Here is a 23,202-nt window from a genome sequence, read left to right on the forward strand (position 1 = left end):
ATTGATCAAAAGTTTCAAAACAACATTTTTATTAGCCTTTTACTAAAACCCCTCGATGATCTAGTTTTCGACATTCAGTTTTAGTTTTCGACACAAAAAGTTTTAGTTTTCGACAAGCATATTTCCACCTCCTTTGTTAGCTCAGCAATAAGAATATATGCGTATTGGAATTGCTTGTCTACTTCACGGCGTTTTTTACACCATGGAAACAGTATAAACATACAGAAGAAGATGGGTGTCGAAAAATAGATTATTGGGAGAATTTTCTGCGCTAGTTTTCGACAGTTTAAAAACAGTTGAAATTTCATTAAATGTTAGCAAAAATATTCAATAAATTACCGAAAAGATTGATCTCATAACCTTAACCTTTCCATTGATTCCTTTTATGTTGCTTTTAATCAAATTAAAGGGGGGTTTTTCGTGATTCAAAATCATTTTTATTTGGTCGTTGGAATTGAATTTCACAGGTGATTTAAAATGTAACTTTTAAATTATTTATTTACAACTATTCAATAACTTATTTAGAGGAACTTTTATATTCAAGGTATACTAAAGTGGGAGAGCAAAAATAGAAAAATATGAAGATAGATAGCTTAAGTCACCAAACAGAAAGATAAGCCTTTCATTAAAATTTTGTCGAAAACTAGCTCCTGTCGAAATCTAGAGTATCTACCCTATACCATTAAAGTTGAATCCATTATATTCATAGTTGATTGCGTAAAGTCGATCATCAGTTTGTAGTTGAGTCTATTATATTTAAAGTTGAATGCGAAGAAATCAACAACGCTTTGATGATTGCTATAACCAGCTGAAATAATTAGAACATGATGGCTCAACATCGCAACAAATTCCTACTTCGGAAACACGCGGGAAACTTTTCCCGTTCGTTTCCACCCCTTGACAACTGTAAATACTTTCAAATATGAAGTAACAGTGTGACGACTAAGTACGTCAATCACGCACCGAGCTCTAACCACTTAAGTTTTCCACCGAATATCAGTGCTGTAGTCTATGACATTCAGTAGAAGTTCAACAGCAGTTGTAACCTGCGTTTTATGGAGTGCTAAATTGGGACTCACTCGGCTTCTGATTAATAAATGAACTCGATCTATTTTCTCTCAAACTTTCCTTGTCAGAGAAAAAAACTTCAAAATTACAAGAATCAAGTATCCTTCGGGTAAGTACTCTACATTTTGGGGATTTCTTACAGTAAAATATTAATATTGAGCTTTGAATGTATCATTAGGTTAAGCAAATCAGAGTTTTAAAATTCTTGGAAGAGAATTCATGTTATGGTAGAACTCTTCCAATCTTCAGTAGTAAATCTGATGGTTTATGCATATCCATTCCAGCTTCCGAAAGCGTACTGCAAAAGTTCAAAAAGACTTTCTCCCATCTGAAACCACACAAACCATCCGGATCGTTTCCGGTCCAAGCACCACAGCAACATCCATCACCACCGATAGGCAGCGCAAGCAATACGCTTCAACAGCAAACCCTCTTTCAACAACCCGCTCTACCGACTCCAACAGTGGCCATGAACCTGGACGGCGGGGGCGTCGAAAAGCATCGCTTCGGTCCCCTAGTATGGCGTTCAAGCAAAGAACGCCGCAAAACGAAGTCGCATCGAAGGGACAAGTGTAACAGCGGCGACTCCGGCATCCAGATCGAACTGGAAGCCGACGAAACGCTGCTGGTCCACGACGGAATTGATATTGTGGTAAGAAATTTTTCGGATTCCGAAGTCAACAGAATTGAAGTTATAAAGGCATTATTTTTTTTAGGACACCAAGGTTTCACCTCACTCAAATGCCTCGGTAAGGCGGGCGAATTCGGCAAAGGTTTCGACAACGAGCACGACATTGTTGAAGCACAAACTGTCGCTCAAGGGAAGAGACAGCAACGGCAGCGGCAGCAGTAACAAGGAGAATGTAGCCAACATATCAAGGCTAAGCGGCAAATCGCTTAGCCAACCTTCAGGACTGGATCATATAGCAGCTCAGGGCGAAGGTCTTCGACGGTCGAATGTCGATCTTAGCGATTCGGATTCGGATGATTTACCGGGGCATGATACAGCAGGCATTCATCGACCGATGGATGAGCCAGTATTCGCCGAGGTGTTGTTTTCGTTTCGACCTGCTGGACCCCAGGAACTTGCCCTGGAGAAGGGAGCTCTGGTAGAAGTTTTGAAACGAGAGCCCGGTCCTTGGTGGTGGGGACGGATCAAATCTGAAGCAATACTTTCCGATCGGGATGAGGAAGAACGTGTACAGAATGCCGAGTGTGGATGGTTTCCTATGGACTTTGTCAAGGTGGTGCCAACCTTTAGTAAACCGAAGCAGATAATCATCATTAACAGCAAAACCGCCGGAAGTCGGGAGGACGAAGCCTTGGGAGAACTGAAGAACTGTGATATGTTGCAAGACTCGCTGCCATCGGAGATGCCACCGATTCCCGGCACCAGCCCTAGTCAGGAACAGACCAAGGAAAACGTGATCAAGGAACTACTTGAGACGGAGATCAACTACGTCAAACTGCTCAATTCACTGTGCTTAGGGTAAGACGTTGACAAATTTCTCTCTGTAACAGTCTTTAACCTTTTATCTTAATCTACTTCTTACAGTTACATAAAACCCCTCAAGGAACGGGAGGACGTCTTTTCGGCCGAAAGTGTCAATATAATCTTTTCGAATCTTGAGAAAATTTGGCGGTTTCAGCAGACGTTCCTCGATGCGCTACGGATAGCGGTTCCGAACAACCGGATAGGCGAAGTGTTTCTTGAATACGTAAGTCAATTCTTAGGAACAATTCCAACAACCCGATGCTCACGTTAAACCTTTCTTCTAGCAATCGGCTTTCATGATCTACTCATCGTACTGCAATTCCTACCCGCGAGCCCTAATGGAGTTGGAAAACTATGCTAGCAACAAAGATGCATGTACAATTTTAGAAAGGTATGTTGAGGTTTAAACCATTTAGAATTCCATTTAATTTAATGTCCCCAAAAACTTCACAGCTGTCGCGTGGCCCAGAACCTTCCGGAACTACCGCTTTCCGCGCATCTCCTGGCACCGATTCAACGAATCTGTCGCTATCCGCTGCACCTGAGCGAACTAGTCAAGCACACGCCCACCCGAAAGGATCTTCTGCACCTAATCAACCTGCGCCAATGTACCAAATCCGAACTGGAGAGCATGGACTGTCGGGAGGTGTTCGAACTGGCCCTCACGGCGATGCGCCGGGTCACGGAAATGGTCAATGAAGGTACCACTTTTCTCAATACTCCAAACTTCACATTTCTAATTCCTCCCCCCTTCATTCAACTCTAGGAAAGCGTCACAGCGAGTATCTGTCCCGGATTCAGTCCCGCTTCGAGAACTTCCAGGGCCCATCGATCAACGTGCACAGTACCCGACTGTTCCTGCAAACCGATGCCATCCGGATGTCCCCAAACCTGTGGAACAACACCTACACGCTGTTCCTGTTCGATCGGCAGCTGATCTACTGCAAGAAGGATCTGCTCAAGCGGACCAACTACATCTACAAAGGTCGAATCTTCCTGGACAACTGCCGGATTCTGAACCTACCGGATGGGAAAATGTTTGGGGTCACGTTGAAAAACGCCCTCCGACTCTACTGTGACACCCGGAATAAGTGGTTCGATTTTTGCTTCCGAAGCAGTAGCAGCAAGTTGCGGTTCCTGAATACGCTCTCGGCCGAGCGACAATTCTGCGGAGAAAGTCTGTTCGTGTCGGAGCTTGATGGAGCCTGTGCCGATGAAGACAACCTTTCGGATCGAGAGTACTTCCCGTTCAACGATGAAAAGGATGGTTGCAGCAATACGGACACCGAAAATAGCAATGAGCGATCGGCAGAACTCGCCGAGAGCATGCAGTACATGTTAGGCAATATGACCCAGAGTGCCAGGGTTAGCAGTAGTAGCAGTGTATTGAAAGAATCTCCAGTCAATAGTTTAGTAGGTGGTAAACAGTTAGGTAACACGCTTCCTAAAAAATCTCGAAAGCAAGTCAAAGAGCAGCAACAACTGCAACAGCAGCAGCAGCATGGGCCGGAATTCGGTTCCCACTCGCTAGGTCGCCGGAAACTGGGTAACTGGTTCCGGAAGGCGAAAAGCACCAACAGTACTCCCTCCCAAAGCCCCACCCATCACCCGATGGCACTTTCGCTAGTGGCCGTCAACCAGGCGTCGGATAGTTCCTCCGCTAGCAGTCCCGGTCTCGGGTACCAGCAGCGAACCCTATCGGCCCTGTCCACCAATAGCAATCACAGCAACCAGGGCAGCAGCGGAATGCTGCCCACAACGTCAGCAATGGCCAAAGGTAAACCACAACACAACAAAGATCACTCAGTCATGACTCAGTCGTCCACGTCCTCCTGAGGGTGCGAGAGCACAATGCTCTAGTTCTAAGTCATTTCCCCCCTTTTTTTTTAAATCACAACCCCACAAACATTGTCCCCACTTTTACACAAGCATGCAGCATTAAGAATTTGTTTTAGGAAGAAGTCATGATAATGTTGAGCGTAACTGGAAATCTCCTCGATAGTTTTAAACAAGCCCTTCCCCAATCAACCAATATTTATAGGATATCCAAAAGCTGTTGTAAGTAGTTAATTGCGGTGGCAGAATTTATCTAGAACGAAGTTACAATTGAAAACTGGGATTAATCTAAACAGTCAATTCATGCGTTATCAAGCACCGATACTAACCGAGTTGAGGGATCGAGTCGAGTTTTGTTGTCGACTCGGCTCCAAGTTTAACCATTTTTTTTTTCTAGAGATCTATTTTCGTTCGTTTGCAAAAATTACTCGTTAACAACGTTGAGTTTACTTACTTAGAATTTCTCTTTTCAAATACTATGAAAAGCCACAGTTAGGCGTGCTATGTTAACAAAATTTTTAAAAAACAAATTTTCGAAATGTCGGAACTGCGGTTATCGGTATTAATTATGTATATAGGTTTTTATGTATGTATAATTTTATTTTATATATATTATATACTATGTATACCTTCTCAAAACAGGAAAGCTGACACATTCTCCCGACACCTAAGTTATTTTCCAAAAAAGAAATAAGCCTTTACCGACTATTACCCTTCATACAACGTAGCAGGAACATGGAAACCTAATACCTACTATTATGAGTAATAAAATTTTATTTTACGTCAAACTAGTAACTTGTTTGTTTCGTTGTTTGGTTTGCTCTGTTATTGTGAAATTTTCTTGAGTCTTGTTTACTTAAATATTGTTTTCTATACTTAGTTCTGTTGCTGGTGGTCGTTTCGGAAACTCTTTTTTTTTTTTTCGAATAATTTCACGCGGAAGATAAATGATTGAATTTTTAAAATCTAAAAAATGGATAAAGATAAAACCTGGTAAAGAGTTCAAATAGTGGAATTTGGTAAACCCCGAAATTATTTCCTTAACGTCTCAAAAATACATCAGTTGCCATAACGGTAGAGAGTTTGTTTGTTTGTTTTGTTCATTTTATAGAGGTCTTAAATTCTGAATTCATTCGCCTCTTTTTGGTAGAGGGTTTAATTATAGTGCAGTATCCGGCTCGAAGGACTAAATTTAGGATTCCCAGCAAAATTCTGGATGGTGACAATCCTCGTTTGAACCCAAGATGTGGAAGTGATGTAATTAAAAACTGCGTTCCTTCCAGGCCGACGACATTTCTGTGAATTTGATCGCAAAGACCGTCAAAGACTACGGCCTGGCGACTACCCAGCAACTCTAGTTCAACGATTTTCCAATTGTTCCTGGTCCGACGACGTTCGGATCGAAGATCTTCATGGCTCCACTCCCGATGAGCTTCCGAAAAAATCTTGATTCGACGAACTCCCGATGGCACCTGTCCGATAAACTCACAATGACCTTCCATAACTCCTGTCCAAACACTTCCCTGCGTGGCTCCGGATCGAATAGCTTCTATAGCTAAGTCTTGATGGCCTTTTAATGGTTTTGATCCGAAAACCTCTTAGTGGCTCCAGTCAAATGCCATTTCAGGGCCCTATGACTTTCCATCAACTCCGACTTGACGACCTCCCAATGACTTCAACTCGCATACTTCCAGTGCCTACGTTCCGAAGATCTTCGAATTGTTCCTGTTTTGATGACTCCTGAGTGGCTCCGGCTCGACAACCTCCATGGCCCTGACTGGACTACTTTCCATGGTTCCCGTTCCAATAACTTCCCGGTGGCTTCGAATCCAGGATCTTGACGTTAGCCCGACCATTATTTGTATCTCCGGTCCGACAATCTCTGATGACTCCATTTCGATGAGCTTCCAACAGATTCTTCAGTCCGTAGAAGCCACCGGGAGTTCTACCTGATGACCTTCCATTACTCCAGTCTGACGACTTCCATGTGGCTCTTTTTTTAAGTTGATTACTACAGGTGGTACATCCCGGTTTACGGAGTGTATTTCAGTTTTAGTTTGCTACTCTGGATCCATGGGTACAATGGGTAGACTCATGATAACGACTCTAGATTCCACGCCTCCTCGCATCGACTCGAGGTTGACCTCTCCTCTGCACGACTCGAGGTTAACCTCTCCTCTGCACGACTCAAGGCCCGATCTCTGCTCTAACGGCTAGAGATCTGACCTCTCCTAATAATGGCTCGAGGATACCACTAATACCTCTCCTCTTGTTGATTAAAGGTCTGATCTCTCCGCTTGTGACTCGAGACCCAACCTCTTATCGTAAAGACTCGGGTTGGCCACACAAACCTCTCCTCCAGAAGAATCGAGGCCCGACCTCTCGAGGCCTCTGACGACTCGAGGCCCGACCTTTGATCTCCAGTCTCCAGTATTCAAGATTTGTCACCTTTATGTCCGTCGTGTACCGATCGAGAGCAGCTTATCAGAGACTAGTGCCTGTCACAGCACACGCGCGGGACTTGATACAACTACTCGGCTGATTCCTGTCGAAGACGTCATTCCACTCCGACTTGAATGGCTTACCAGGCGTCGAGAGCCATTCTACCCGTGGGTATCCCCGATCGTGGAATAACCCTTGGAGCATCCTACGCACGAACGCGGCGTACCCACGGAATCCGCGACGCAGAAGATGTTGCCTTATCTTTGTAACTTCAGACCATGGGGTCGGACGCACACTACTCGACAGCCCCCCCCCCCCCCCCTCGACAGGGTCAGTCTACTTCAAACGTTGCTCGGATTTCTTTTATCCCTTTGGCAGGCATTAGGAAGACTCTATGATTTTCGGCCCGCGGGTTTCTTTGCCTTTTGTGTGCCAGATCGAAGCAGCTTGTCTTGGACTCGCCCTGTCACGGCACACATTCGGGACTTTGAACGCTACGACTCGGATGTTTCTAGGCATTGACGACATCCTACACCGACTCGATAGGCTCGCCCGGCATCGAGAACCTCTCTATCCGTGGGTATCATCCGACAGTGATTTACTCCCTTCCTACGAGGTCCGCTACGTGGAAGGTATTATCTTATCCCCGCAGTTTCCCCCTTAGGAAGCGGCACTACTCGGATACTCCCCTACACACGTCCGCGGCGCACCCATGACCTCCACTACGCAGATGATGATGCCTAATCTTTGTAACTTCGATCAAGGGACCGGACGCACTCCGAAGATCCCCGGCGATGGAGTCGTCTTACATCATTCGCGGACTGCCGTTGACTCCAGCTCCTCTGCAGGGCAGTCTTGATCCTGGTGATCCCATCGCTGACCGCATGCCAAGTATTGGAGTCCATACACATCCTCTGCACCACGTTGTCTGCTGTCGTGTCTGGCCCACAGGTGTTCGGGTGTTTCCTCTTCGTCACCACTATCTTCGCAATATGGCGAAGCCACATGACCAAACCGGTAGTGGTGCTTCATGAAGCATCTATGACCAGTCAGAAATTGCGTCATATGGAAGTCCACTTCACCGTGTCTTCTTCGGATCCAGCTCCCGATGTGCGGGATCAGACGATGGGTCCACCTTCTTCTGGCTGAGCTGTCCCACAGCTACTGCCAGTTGGACATCGAGTCCTCATTGGCAGAATATCGTACGTTGGGCGTGTCTTTGTGGTCGTAGCAATAGACATCCTCCTCAAGCAAAACCGAGATGGGCATGACACAAGCTACTACACAGGCGGCTTCGGACGACATGGTCCGATATTCGCTGATAACCTGCAGGTTCATCAGCCGCTGAACGCTGCTAAGTCGCTGCAGGTTACAGTTTCTTCCCAAGGCCTGCCTCCAGGCCACTGCTCCGACCCGCAAGATTGATGTGTTCACACTTGCCAGGATCCTCCTTTTACTACTTGGGCTCGTAAAGCTGAGCCTGTCATCTATCATCATCCCAAGGTACTTGATTGCGCGTTTGGACACGATATTGCACGGTCCAACTGCATAGCACCTGTTTGGGGTGAGATCAGGTTGGTGATTAGCACCATCTCGGTTTTGTGGTGGGCTAGACGCAGGCACTTGGAGTGCATCCAGCTTTCCACTGCCTGGATAGCTACCGTAGCCAGTAGCTCAACCTCCGCTGTTGAGGAGCCTCTCGCCAAGAGGACTACATCATCCGCAAATCCTACGAGTTTAGCGTGGTAAGTTATGTTCCACAGAACCGGACCAAGTATTGACCCCTGCCTGTTGAACACTCCATATACTGCAGTTGGCGGTTGTGGAAGTAACTTTCCACAAGCCTATACAGATATGCCGGGATCCTCATTTGGATGAGCGACGATGCAATCGCTGTCCAACTGACACTGTTGAAGGCGTTCTTCACATCCAGAGGGACCACAGCGCAAAAGCGGAGTCCTTTCCTATTGGTTAGCCTGGCTCTGTCCGCTACCTCGATGACCGAGCGGATTACATCTACAGTGCTGCGATCTCGACGGAAGCCAAACTGTTTTACCGAGTCCGCCCTCGCTTTCAGTGTATCTCTGAAGTCGGTTTTGAATCACCTTCTCCAGGACCTTACCTATATCCAGTGGACAGATCGTCCTGTGACTCCGGATCGATTAAATTGTATAGCTCTCTGGTTCGATAACTTCCTGGTGGCTCCGACTCGGCGACACGTCGTCCCAATGACTCCGGTTCGATAATGTTGCCGTGGTTACGTTCCGAAGACACTTGAACACTTGAATGACTCCGGCTCGATGACCGCCATGTCTTCGGATGGACTACTTTTCTTGTCTTCCAATCCGACAATTTTCCAGTGCCTCGGTGTTCTACATGACATCGGTCCGACAACCTTGCATATAGCCTTTAAAACGGTCCAACGACATCTTAGTGGCTCCGGTCTGACGACATTTCACTGTCTTCGTCCCGATGACCATCCAGTGGATTTTATCCCATGAACTATGGTTGAGTCACTACCCAGCACTGCACTGTTAAGACTTCCCCAATTCTTGCCTCAGGGATGGCTTTTCAAAATCAAGAACTTTAAGGAAACGCTAAATAATTATGTTTCGAGCTTGGCTCTCCCACTTTATTCCCCCTTCAATTGGTGATATTGGCGCTTGTCGACAGATCGATATATCTTCCCAGATAGCAGTAAACACCGCCTCAGTCGTCTGCTTCCGGATACTTTCACTCTGCGTGCACCTCCTCCTTGTGATGTACCGGAGAAACAGTAGCTCGTTGTGCTGCATATCGAGCCTTCTATGCGGGTTTGGAGGGTTCGAACGTCTTCGTGCTCGCAGCGTGTTGTCGTTGCCTCATGACTCCGAAGTACAGGGTGCCGCCTGCTGTAGCGGACGATCTCGATGGATGGTAAGCGGGCCTCACACTTCCACGGATAATGACGGTAGTTGGCAACGCCCTTGGATGGCGTTCACGGCTCCAGTCACGTCACGGATGGAAGGCAGGATTGGCGCTCAGGAGAACGGCTTTGGGGACTCTTACCGGACTTGAAAAGGGTAAAATACGGAGTCCTGGTGATAGAGGGAACAAAATGGCGGCATGGCGTTAGGTCGGGTATTTTGCTGGCATTCAGAGACTTGGGTCACCTGGGAATATTTTTTCGGGGCTCAAAGGTAGGTCCGCCCACTCTACACTCAATTCTCGACATTTACATTTACGCAACGAATCTTGAAAATCTTGGTTAGAAACTTTTCCATGGTAACAAACCTGAAAGAATTTCATAAGACTTTTTTGAAAAACAATTTTACACTCCAAAAAGCGGTTCACAAGACGCATGTTATGAATATTATAATAAGTATTTGCCGAGTGTAGTCCTGTTATACGCCATATCATACAAACTAGAAGTGATAGGTAGACAGAATCTGAGCTCATGATGCCAAGATTTTCCAAAATTATTTTTCAAGAAACAGGTATCGGGACGTTGTTCATTGTTTTATCGATATCATTCATGTATTAAAAATACTCAAAATGACTTCAGACATGAACCGTGAGGAATCCAACAAGATTTTGTAAATTCTTGAATACATTTTAAATATTTTCTCAAAACAAGTCAATTTAAAAAAAACCATAGATTAACAAATCACTGGCTCACTTCAAAAGTCATCAAATCAGAATATAATACAAACTCATCTTACTCAAGAAACTTCACAGATGATACTCACTTCATTTCACTTGCAAACTTCTCTGTTTCCATTCCCATGACGTTTTGTGCATTTCATCAATTGGCATTAGTAATTTAGAAACAAAAACATCCCTCAAAGGTTCAAAAGCTATAAAAAGAAAAAAATGCACAATTCTTCTTTTTTCTATTTCTCTTTCCCTGTTTTCTCTTTTTCTCCACAGAGGACGAAGACGTACTGTTGTTCTAGATCTTCGCCACATCCGTTGGTAGATCTTTTGATCTACAGCTTAAAATGAAGATATGTATGCTAAATCAGTCAATGTTTGAAAGAAAAACAGTCTCGAACGCACAAAACTTCCCTTACTAGATCCTTACATTAAAACAGACTTTACAGCAAAGAACAACGGAATTTAAAATGGACACGAAAATTCCTACCCGATTTGTGAGTCAAATCCAAAAGTAAACGAATGGTCTCATTAAAATACGCTCAGATTTTAGAACATTTCAACTAAGGAGATGTAGAAAATACTTTAACAAGACGAAAGAAAGGTGTATGTGTGTGTGTTCTCTACGCTAAACTGCGTACGTTGAGATCAACCTTGGCCTTCCCGAAAAATAAAACGCAATTTGTGCTGGTCACAAAGAGTACTGCCAAGCGAGGCGCACTTATTATCTAAGTGTAGTATGTTTAACTTTAAAATCTATTCCGACTGGTTCTGAAGTTATCCTTTAAGAGACAGTTAACAGGAACAACAAAAAAAGGAAAAAAAAACAAGCAAGATTTAACTGAAACCAAAAAAATCGTATCAATCCACACTTTTACAACTGTCGAAAATAGGAAACTTAATAAAAAAAAAAATAATTGAAAACAGTATAACAAAAACCTCATTGAGGGTTAACTATAACCATAAATCTAAGAATGCGGAGTTAGAAAAAAAAAGGAAATCAGGATTCAAAATTATTTGTGAACTTCGGTAAAATTTAAACGAAGAGTTTCTTAACCTCAACCAAATAGTTTCTTATTTTAGAAGTTTCTAATTTTTAAGTCAAATATTGGTCAAATGGTCAAAAGGTCGAATAATCGTAAGATCGAAGGGTCGTTAGGCCAAATGGTCTCTAAGCTGAAAGAATGCCAAGCCGATTAGTCAATCTCTGGTGCTAGTCTGAATGACACGTCGAATGGATGTCAGGCCAAATGGACACTATGCCGATTGATATTAGGCTGATTGGTCGCTAGGCCGACTGAATATTCGGCCGGACGGCCATTTGGCCAAACAGTTGCTGTTCGACGTTTATCCAAAACCATTCGGCCCGACGACTCTGCACCCTCGGCCAAAAAAACAGATAAAGCTTAGTTCTTTTAGAAATGGGACACTTTCATTTGTTAATAGCTCGTTAACTAGTAATTGGATATTAAAAATTTTGACAGCATTTTGTTGCCTGTAAAAAGTACTATTCGACCTATTTTTTTCAAAATTTAAAATTTACGCGTTTTTGAGATATGTACGATGCAAGAGAAAAAGAAAAAAATAATTTTGCACAGTTTCCTTTAAAACTCGTCATTATCAAATTGATAGCTGACAAAACCGTTGATTATTCAAAGAATTACTGAGTTTTTGTGGTGGATAAGTCTGCAAACACTGTTAATAATGTCTACAAAGTTCAAATCAAGCATTGGAGTGAAGCACATGATCGACAACAACGGTTAAGGGTCATCAAGGAAATCAAGTCTCATACCAGCATTTTTAATTTTCAATAAACGAAAAACTAAGGGTAGATCGCTGAAATGTCCAAAACAATTTTCTCCGATAAGCTGAAAGTGTTGCCTAGTGATGACTCATTGAAATCCAACAACAACAAAACAACCTCAAACAACCATTTTTTCGATAGTTCCAAAGCTCTTAATCTGTTAAACCGGTACCAAAAAAAAAACGTTCAAAATTGTGATCAAAAATATAATTAAACTTGTTCATTTCGAAACAACTGTATCCACTAAAATGCTTCCAGTTTCTTTTAAAAGAGAAGTATTGGACCGAAAAGTATCAGAAATTGAAGAAGGAGGGTGAAGCCACCTAAAATATAGATTTCACGAAGTATAAGTTGGAAAATCTGATCAATACCATGACTGAAAAAAGTGTGCGCCGGCCAATGGGAGATACCAAGAATAAAGTAGAAATGTCTTAAACAAAAAACGGTAAATATTTTTTCTCAAATTTTTTCATGAAAGATCATAACATAACCTTCATTTTCTTCATAGAAAGTATTTCGTTCAAACGATTGGTTTTTAAGATACAGGCATTCGTAACTGTCCCATTTCTAAAAGAACTAAGCTTTAAGTATATGAAAAATGTCTAATCGTCAACTTATCCATTCGGCCTTACGGCAGTTCGGCTTAATGACTATTCGTCCTTACCACCACTACGCCTAACGACCTTTCGGCATAATGTCAATTCGGCCTAACGAAGATTCTGCTTTAAATCCTTTCGGACAAAATACCAAAAAAACCTTAGGCCGAACATCTTTCGGTCTGACGACCTTCGGCAGAATGTCCAGGTCCCAATTCTTTAATCAGGCGCATCCTCCAGTACTCATAAAAGAATCTAGTACAGCGATAGGTGAGCGTTACGGTGATAATCACTGCACTGTGTTATTGATTAGTTTCTGTTTTCCAATTTTCATAGGGTACTTTGATTCTCAAAATTTCGTTCAAAACTGGACCATGGAAGAAGCATTTCAAAAAAGTGGTAACTGTTCAATTACTGTTATGGAAATAAAGGTTGGTCCAGATTTAGGAAAGATAAAGAAATGGAAATCTTAGAAAAAACATTGAAACAGAAAAAAAAACAAATTTGCACCCCTACACTAAATAGTTTGCGTGTCCTCCGAGGACCGAAAATCCAATGAACCAAAACCAAATTTTAAAAAAAATCCTGTTAAAACACATACCGTAGATCAAATATTGTTTGTTCTGAGCTGCTTTGAACGTTATAAGAGATTTTATTTTTTATTTAGGAGACAACGCCCCAGACTCAGAATCTTCATGAATTTATTTGATTTTTCTGCTCACGTTTCGAGTATGTAAATACGAGATCTGTTTAAAAAAATCCCCCGTTCTAGAGCAGCATAGAAATAAGATCTTAAACTATTGGAAAATTTGCATTAATACATTTATTAGTGAAATTGAATGAACACATGTCCGAACCCGCTACTGTAAATAATGGATTTAATCAAGAAGTTTTTTCTACAACATGAACTTCTTATCTTGAATCATTTCTTAGTAGAACAACTATAAGGAATGTTTGAAAAAATGCAACACTTTGTTTTGTGAATAACTTCTGAAGTCATGAATAAAATTTGATGATATTTTCAGCGGAGCCACTTAGTAATGCAATGCGTTCGTGTGAAAAAATTGGTGGCGATCTATCAAGTCGTTTTTGAGATGGCGTCTAGTACAGAAACTAGTTGACAAATTTTTTTGGCTTGTGATAAAAATGGTTAGAATGTGATGTGATAAAAATGGTTAATTGAATGGTTCGTATAGCTCGTAGACCTTACTTCATTTCCACAAGATAGAAATGCTGCCCACCGGTTAAATGAACAAAATACGGTGGTCAAATCGTGCGCAAAATATTTGGACCGCTAGTGGGGAGATATTTTGAAGAAATTCGTAATGGATAGCAAAACAAACTCTTTAGCGGGCACCCAGCAGGGTTTCAGCCAGAAACTTTTCTTTGACAAGTATCGCCTGTATTTTTCGGAGATGATCAAGGAGACAAAAAATGAAAAATCTGATGGCCGGTAATTGAGGAGGCTGACGATCTGTGGAAGCTGCGAATCGGTTAGTGTTTCATAACGATTGACACGATATATGGCTAAATATACCAAGAAAACTGCCTCCGAATGCGACCTCCTCCCTTGCATAACACTTCAATAGATCCTGCAAAGTTTATACTCTGTTTTGGTTGGATCTGGAATCATGCCGTTACGCGGAAACTGTGTTGGAGTGATAAAAAGTCAAATATATGTTTATTTGTTTATTATCTTAATATCATCTGACAAAGGTGAGTGTTTGAATGAATAAAACTGAAATCTAAATATGTTGTTTTGGTGCCGAAGGAGGAAAAGCGACAAAATTGTCGTAACTTTGACAAAATTATGAATTTTGAGTAATTTTGAAGGTTATGCTTCAGGAAATAGAAAACGTCATCAAAAAAAGCTTTGATTTGGAAAAAGAGTGCTTCGTTGTATATAATGTATACATATAATGTAGTGTAAGGTAGCTTCGGTTAAAAATTAAATGGTTCTAATTTCTACTAAGATCAAGTGATTTACAATAGTGGAAGTTTAAGTTCATTTGAAACAATTAATAATGGAGAGTTTTATGAAATCGTGAAAAATATGAAACCCACTGCTGGTATCGACAATGTTTCTTTGAATGTTTTTAATGATTCTCTACCGGTAATAGCAAATCAGTTGAGACATATAATAAATACCAGTCTACAATTAGGGAAAATACCGTGGCAGTGTTCGACTGTTATTCCTATTCAGAAAGAGAAAAATGCGAGAGATGCTAGGTTATATCGTCCGATAAACATGTTGGAAATACAAGAAAAGGTGCTTGAACTGGCAGTTAAAAAGCAATTTCTATTTTTTGTTGAGTCAGAAGAAATATTGATCGACGAGCAATCTGGATTTAGAAAACAGCACTCAACGGAGTCTGCAGTAAATTTTATACTTCGAAACTGGAAGATCAATATGGAAGACGGCAGTTACACAGTTGCAGTATTTCTGGACTTCAAGAGAGCTTTCAAAACAATTGATCGGCTTAAGCTGGTAGAACTATTGGAAAGAATAGGTATCACCGGAACGGCTCTTAAATGGTTTAAGCACTACTTAAATAACCGATTGCAAAGAACAAAATATGGTTCATTCTATTCGCGATTTCGAGAAAATAATCTAGGTGTCCCACAAGGAAGTGTTCTGGGTCCCTTGTTATTCATATTGTTTATTAATGATGTGAAAAACTGCCTACGATATGGTCGTCTTAAACTATTTGCTGATGATTCACCTCTTGATTCATAAAATAATAAAGATTTCTGCTTAGATTGCATAAATAAAGGCGCAATGCAGGTGCTGTAAACGCCTTGATGCAACATCAGTACGCAGCGTGTTGGCTGGCCGGTAGTTCATATCGCAAAACATCATATGAATATCATCTGAACCGAAAATTACCATGTGTTAAATGAGTTTAACTATTTTCTAATCTATTTATTCGATTTTCTCATAGTTTAACTACAAATTCGATCAAATTTAAGAAGTTTTTATGAAAATCAGGACAAATCAGGACATTTTAAGGATAAATTTCAAAAATCAGGACAATTTGAGAGTTTTTGAAAAATCAGGACGGTCTCTCGAAAATCAGGACAAATCCTGATAAATCAGGACACCTGGCACCTCTGGCCAGCGGTGCCAACATTAATATATATATATATAAAAAGCAATTTCTGTATGTTTGTTTGTTTGTTTGTTTGTTTGTTTGTTTGTTTGTTTGTCCTCTATAGACTCAGCCGTCTTAAGATTTGGCATGGATGCTCATTAGGACCAGGAAGGATGAAAAATGTTTTCAGATTTTCGGACGACCCCTTCTAAAGGGGGTCGTCCATACAAGACAAATATTGTTTTCGCGATATTGACGTTACTTTTCCTCGGATCGTATTGAAAATTTGCACATGAGTGTTTTGAAAGACGAGCAATCGATTTTAGGTGTCAAGGTGTATATAAGGGGTCATAAAAAGGGGTCGTCCATATTTAATGTCCGCTGTTTATGCGATATTGACGTTATTATACATCGTATTCAGCTCAAAATCGATACACGATAGTTTTGAGTGACGTGCTATCGATTCGAGGTATCAAATTCAGTGTAAGGGGCCGGCAAAAGGGGTCGTCCATATCAAATTTTCAATATCTTAGTGATATTGACGTTTTTATACATTGGATTGGGATGAAAATTTGCACATAGGAGTTATTAGGAACAAAAAATTGATTTCACTTATCCAAATTAAAAACAGGGGTCGACTAAAGGGGTCGTCCATATTAACTATTCACTGTTTATGCGATATTGTCGTTATTATTTTTGCAATATCGTCGTTATTTGACATCGGATTGTAATGAAAATTAGCACACGTTAAGTTTCGGGGACGGGCAATCGATTTCAGATGTCAAATGTTTTGCCAGGGGTCGACGAAAGGGTCGTCCATAGTAATTATGCAATAGATTACTTTGAAAATTTGCACACGGGGGTTTTGAGGGAAGGGCAATCAATTTCAGATATCAAACAGTGTTATGTTATCACCGAAGGGGTTTAACTTTTTGGCAATAAGAGCGTTGTTATGCAACGATCGAGTCAAAATTATACACGGGGGTTTTTTGGACGGTCAATTGATTCCTGATTTCAAATTGAGTACCAGACGACAGAAAAAGTAATCGTCCAATATTTTTGCAATTATTACTAAACAATGAATTCGGAAGTGCATCTGGAAAATTTTCGGCAATTGACTTTCATACAAACTGTTCATGACATATTCCAAGTTCAAAAGCGAAACGGAGTTCGTATGGGATCAGCTAGTGTTTATATACAAAATGAAAAATGGAATGTTACCATCTTATTTGATGGAAGGCCTACAGTAAGGAATCGACATACACAGATACAATACAAGAAGACCACAAGACTTCATTGCAAACGCTCTCTTTTCTACAACGGATTGAAAATGTTCAACAACTTACCGCCGACCATCAAAGACAGTATGAACATTAACACCTTTAAGAAACTGGCAATACAGCACATAAAACAGATTCTTTGATAAACAGACTTATCCTAAAAAGGATCATACGAAAGTGATGGAGATCTGGCAAAAAATCAGATATGAAATTGTACGGTGATGGACATACGCGGGAGTAAGACGAAAAAGTCGTACAGAATAAAAAAATAAATGTAAAATTTAAGTATCCAAAGGATAAAATGTCCCTCCCACTTCTAAAGAAGCGTATGGGGTGGAGGAAGGACCCAATTGAGCCAAAGGGACCATCAAAAAAAAAATCATCAATGTCCTCAATACATTCAAAAGTTATTCACAAAAAAGTGTTGCCTTTTTTTCGAATACACTCCTTACATTTTTATGGTTGTAAAAGGTTTTTTTCATCTTTTCTGGAAAACCTGGAATCTCTTATTTGTGTTTTAAAGATGATTTTAAGTATTTTTCATAATATTTATCATTGTTTCATAACAAAATTTTAAAGCGGACCTGACACCCGATAATACTATTTGTTACTTGGGACTCTATGTACACAAATAGTATTATTGAGTGTAAAGTAATTTTTGTCATTTTTATTATACTTTCAATTTTTCAAACTGCTGTTATTTTAGTAAAATTATTAATTTCACAAAATTGTTCTTACTTTGTATTTTTTGTAGTTTGTGTAATTTCTTGACATTTTTCTCATATTAATAATTTTTATCATTTTTGTAAATTTTTTATTTGATTTTCTTTTTTGCTTCTTTAGTCATTCATATTTTATACAAGACAAGATATGCCTTAGGAAGAGGGGGCGGGGATCAAGAAGGGGTTCAGAAGCTGTTCCATTCGAAAATATTTTTTTTTCAAATCTAGAAAAGGCTTGTTAAAAAAAACTAGCAAAACTTCAATCAAAAATCAAAAATATATTAAAAAAGCATCCATATCAATATTTGAAACTCAATATTCAGTTTCATGATTTTGTTTTGAATATGGAAATTTGAGCCAAAAAAATCTTGACTGAATTTTTTTAAAAAAAATCGAAAAAAGAAGTGACGTAGATATAAAATTATAAATCTGGATACGACGATAAAAAAAACTCTTGTGTTTCATAATATTAGCATTTGAAATTCATATTTGGGTTTTTTATTGTAATATTAGAACTTACAATTCGGGTTCAAAAATTGTAGCGAAACTTTGTCATAGAATGCGTTTTTCCAATTACTAAATTTTATTTAGTAATTTAACTCTTATTAAAACAGTTGAATATGATGTTCAATTTCGAATCCATTACCCGTTGCCTAAGTTTAGACAAACACAAATTCAATATGAATAAACATTATTTTTCAGATCTATCAAATTCCCCTCCCAAGCCAAATTTGGTTACATTTCCAAATCATTAAAAATAAAATTAATAGAGTCTCCCTGTTGAACAATCGAGAAATCATTTCTCGTACCCCAATCCCTTCTATGCAAAACTCGCTGTATTGGTGCCCCCCCAGCCAACAATTTGGTAGGTATATCAAAAGATATACGTACATCTATGTCGACACAAATCATCGTACATGACGTTAGAAAAAAGCATATATCTACCAAAAGTGGAGGCAATATACGTACATGTTTTCTGTACGTACATACATGTTCAATCTGACGATGAATTGACGATCTAAGTCACCCTTTATGCGAGGTGTGCCGAACTCTTGTACGACTTGAAGCAATCTGTCGATAGATTGGCGATTTAAGTCACCCTTTATGCGAGATGTTTTGTACTCTTGTATGACTCGAAGCAATCTGACGATGGAATGTCGATTTATGTCACCCTTTATGCGAGATGTGTTGCAGTCTTATACGATGTTCAGAGATTTTAACATCGATTGACAACTTAAGTCACATTTTATAAGATGTGTGTTGTAAGCTTGTACGATAAGATGCAATTTGGCATTTGATGGACACTTTCAACGATATTTTATGTGAGTTGGGATGTACTCATGTACGATTTGTATCATAAAACGATTGTGCGGACCATTTTATGTAGCATGTTATGTGTAATATTGTGATTGAAATACGACGCTAGGAAGAAATAAAATTAATTGATGATTTTAACTGATTTTTATTATAACTAACATTGAAATTCAATACATATATATTCGTAGGTACCGCAACCGGGCATTGTCCCGCTCGCTACTTTCCTAACTGCCACCGCCTCCATGCCTCCCTCAGGATCTTTGACGCCTTTTTCTTCCGGGTTTACAGCTGAAATTGCCGGGCCACAATTCTGTCCGTAAACATTCCTTGATACTCGTAGTATGCACATGCAAATCGCCGGGGTCATTATCAGGCGGGTTTTTTTAATCTGAACCTAGTAGGGGAGAGTAATCCTGTTATTTTTGAAAGGAAAATGTTAATGAGGTTTCTGTCCAACGTTGTTTTTCCAAAACCTACCTTTATTATTTTTTTTTCATCCGTTTGCTTGTTTGCTTTGGTCGTCAACTTTCACAAAATTCAAATGATTATACAAAATTGCAAGCACGATCGCAAAATTGCACATCCACTGAACACGATTTATGCTTTCAAAATCACATCACCACTTCGAATTTTAGTTCCAGTTAGAACTTCTAGGCGTGGTCTTGTGGTAGCGTATTCGATCCTCACCACGAAGGTCGGTGTCCGATCTCCAATACGGGCTAGTTTTTTTTTTCAATAAGTAATTCGGTAATAAGTGATCTTTCTGATACGATATATGTAGGAAATGTAGGAAAGGAGCAATTGAGCAATTTGTCGAGTTTGGAATCCGGCGCGTGGCATCATGGCGGCATCATCTACAACATAGTAAATAATCAAGAGAAGGTGTGATATGAACCGATGCCAAGGGTGCAATTAAGATAGAGATATGAATTTTTGCTAATTTTAGGATTTCTTGGAAGCTGAATTAAAAGGCTACTGGATAGAAGATCATTAAGGCTTGTTTTGGAATTTGAATGCTTTAATAAGAACTTAAATTTTGAGTTGCATAGAACATCTTATATATAAAAATGGAGGCGTTTTCTTTGTAACACCACCACGTATAAACGCCAAACGGTCGATCGGAATGAAGTAAAAGTTTCAAGAATCTGACTTTTCATGGAAGAGGGGTCCCCATACAAAATCAACTTTAAAATGGACACAAGCCTTACAATTTTGTTACGATTTTCTTTAAAATCGATTCTCGAGTACGATGAAGTTAAGGACGTGAAGATGAAATAAAACATTTATTACGATTTATTCAAAGGTAAAACGAAGTTTACCGGGTCAGCTAGTACTTCATATTAATGATAAGGTTGAGTAAGCTTTTTTGTTCCTGTTTTATGGGACTTTTGGTTGCTTGGGATACTCCTAATATTAGAAAAAAAATCTTTAAGAACATTCATCAGTCAAACTTTGTACGATTTTGTTAACCCGGGCTTAAGCCTTCCATTTTGTAAAAATGATAAATTCTTAACTTGTGCTCGATACTTTTTAAACAGATCTCATATTTGAAAGATTTTTTTCATTTTTTTTAAATAGGCATTTAAATACAGTTCACAAGATCGTTAAGTGTTGTCACGGGAAATTCCTTACCTTCAATAGTTTTACCTTCAATATTTATAATGCTGATAAATTCTCAATCAACTGTAAAGATAAAACACTAAACTATAAACATTACAGATCCAAATACAATTGCATGATTAATTTTAGGTAGGTATTATATGTTTTTTATGCTTGAAGTCCCAATTCAGTTCATAAGTCTAATCGTTCTCTAAAAGTTGGTCGTCTGAGTTAGTTTACCTGGATTAAATTTTGCATTGAAAAAAGTAAAATATAGCAATAGTAAGTAAAAATCTCGTTTTTTCACTGGTTTTCCGTTTAAACATAGATTAGGCATAAATGAAAAAAAAAAATTTAAAAATACAAGAAAAAATCAGTGAACATCACTACAGGGCAATTGGAAGAAAACAAAAGTCTTACACATTAGGTGGTTCGAAGACTCTTTCTCTCTCTCAGACTCTACGTTTTATGCGTTCGTTGTAGGTTAAAGGACAGTTTCCGGCAAGAGTAGAGTATCAAGTTTTGAACAAGCGCTGACTACGTACAGCATAACTTTAGGCATTTAGAGATTTGAAAAGGTTACTACCTAAAATCTATACCTAAATTATACAATTAAAGTTAGAAAAACGTTGAAAGAAAATCGGCCAGGAATGAACTCAAAAATTCCTAATTGTAATATTTACAGTTTGAGAAAGTAAACAAACACAAAAAAAACACAGACATTTCACAGGAATCAATTATATGGAAATCGCGGCTAAGTTATAGTAATTGAAAAAGCAGAAACTGTAGTGGAATAACGATAGAGTATGTATATCGGTTAGAAACAATTCGAAGTAGCATTAAAGAACAAAATAGAAGAATGTTTTCCATTAAGAGTAAGACCAAGTGACAAATTCTAAAACCAAACTACATAGGTCAAGAAGAAAAAAAAACTAATACTGTGAAGCTAGACTCTATACAGCCCTCTATGTTGGTGTGCGTGTGTGTTAGTTAACTCTACGGAATTGAAAACCGAACAAAAAATGTTGAAGCTTTTCTTCTCAAGACGGTCCACGGCACAAAAAAACTTTGAATCAATTATTAAGTATTTTTTGAAAAAAATAATGCCCACTCAACATATCTCTGACCCGATTGTTATTATTAACTGTCACGAATGTCAATATTTTTTTTCACTAATATCTTACGCAAACAGTAGAAGGAAAACTGGCAACATTTCTTCTAATTGAGTTTCTTTTAAAAAAATGATTTAGCTTTCTCCATTTATTCAACCTTATTTCTGAAATGACGAACTTACAAGAAAAAAAACCTTTCAAAAAAGTCTCTTCTATGCCAAAAACAAAATAAAAAAAAACATAAATTAAACAGGCTTTTATGAAAAACTATGTAAAGGTCAACAAACTTTTGTAAAAAAATTTTAACAGTCGTGAAAGCAGGAAACCAGTAAATAAGTTGCTCACACCTTAAGTGTTACCATCATTCGTAAAACTAAAGCTAGTTGAAGTAAGTGTTATTTATTAAAACAAACCATTTGTTACTTGTATCAAGCAATCAGTTGGACAAAGTCACTAATTATAACAATAATAAAAAAACTAACATTAAAAACTAAACCGAATAATAACAAGATGCTGGGATTCGAACGTTGGGTATTAGGTAAACATGGCTAAGAAATGGTTAAATGGCTCTCAAAATAAGGGATCAGGTACAGGTTCAAGGTGGCGATTGAAGAAGTAAAGAAAATACATTCGTTAGTTTTTATGAGGTCGAAATTCCTGCAAAGCCTATTAAAGTTGTAATGAGGAATAAAGTTGATAAAGTGATTCACTGCTGTAGTCTTTATTTATCCGAAAGTTTGAAGAGCGTTTTAGTGATATTTTTTTTATGTTTTATAATGGCTGAAATACAGGGATTCGATTCAAAATTTCAGATTCAGATTTCAGATTCAGATTTCAGATTCAGATTTCAGATTCCGATTTTCGATTCAGATTTCAGATTTCAGATTCAGATTTCAGATTCAGATTTAAGATTTCATTCTGGTTGCCCTAGCAAAGACAGATGTACGGTTTTTTTGCACTCCGAGATTTTTCTGATTTTTTCGATGTTTTTCGGTTTTTGCCTATGCATATGAAGGTTGTACTTACGCGTGATTGTTTAAGATACATCCTAGAAAACCCCGCGATATTGTGAACGGTGTTTTTGGACGATAAAAGTGCACTTTTCCGGTGTTTTTCCGTCGGTATTGGGTGAATCGCAAAAATTGAGCTACACGCGATCCCCAATAAAATAAATACCGCGAAGTGCAAAGGTGGTGGTGTGTTTGG

At 39.4% G+C, this 23,202-nt stretch overlaps 1 protein-coding gene across 2 annotated transcripts; it reads left to right on the forward strand.

Moving 5' to 3' along the window:
• The first annotated feature begins 1,195 nt into the window (after nucleotides 1-1,195).
• LOC129760224 (spermatogenesis-associated protein 13-like) lies at nucleotides 1,196-22,702 on the forward strand. 2 transcript variants are annotated; one of them, XM_055757830.1, is made up of 7 exons: nucleotides 1,196-1,720; nucleotides 1,785-2,557; nucleotides 2,624-2,786; nucleotides 2,848-2,954; nucleotides 3,017-3,264; nucleotides 3,330-4,340; nucleotides 10,751-22,702. In XM_055757830.1, the coding sequence occupies exons 1-7, from the start codon at nucleotides 1,538-1,540 to the stop codon at nucleotides 10,774-10,776; spliced, it is 2,511 nt and encodes an 836-aa protein (XP_055613805.1). In that variant the 5' UTR covers nucleotides 1,196-1,537; the 3' UTR covers nucleotides 10,777-22,702. The 2 variants fall into 2 exon arrangements, with proteins under 2 accessions (XP_055613805.1, XP_055613804.1); XM_055757829.1 differs by lacking the exon at nucleotides 10,751-22,702 and having other exon boundaries at nucleotides 1,208-1,720; nucleotides 3,330-5,194.
• Nucleotides 22,703-23,202: the final 500 nt, after the last annotated feature.

The sequence above is a fragment of the Uranotaenia lowii genome, unplaced genomic scaffold (assembly GCF_029784155.1).
Source record: "Uranotaenia lowii strain MFRU-FL unplaced genomic scaffold, ASM2978415v1 HiC_scaffold_516, whole genome shotgun sequence".
NCBI classification, from domain to species: Eukaryota; Metazoa; Arthropoda; class Insecta; order Diptera; family Culicidae; genus Uranotaenia; species Uranotaenia lowii.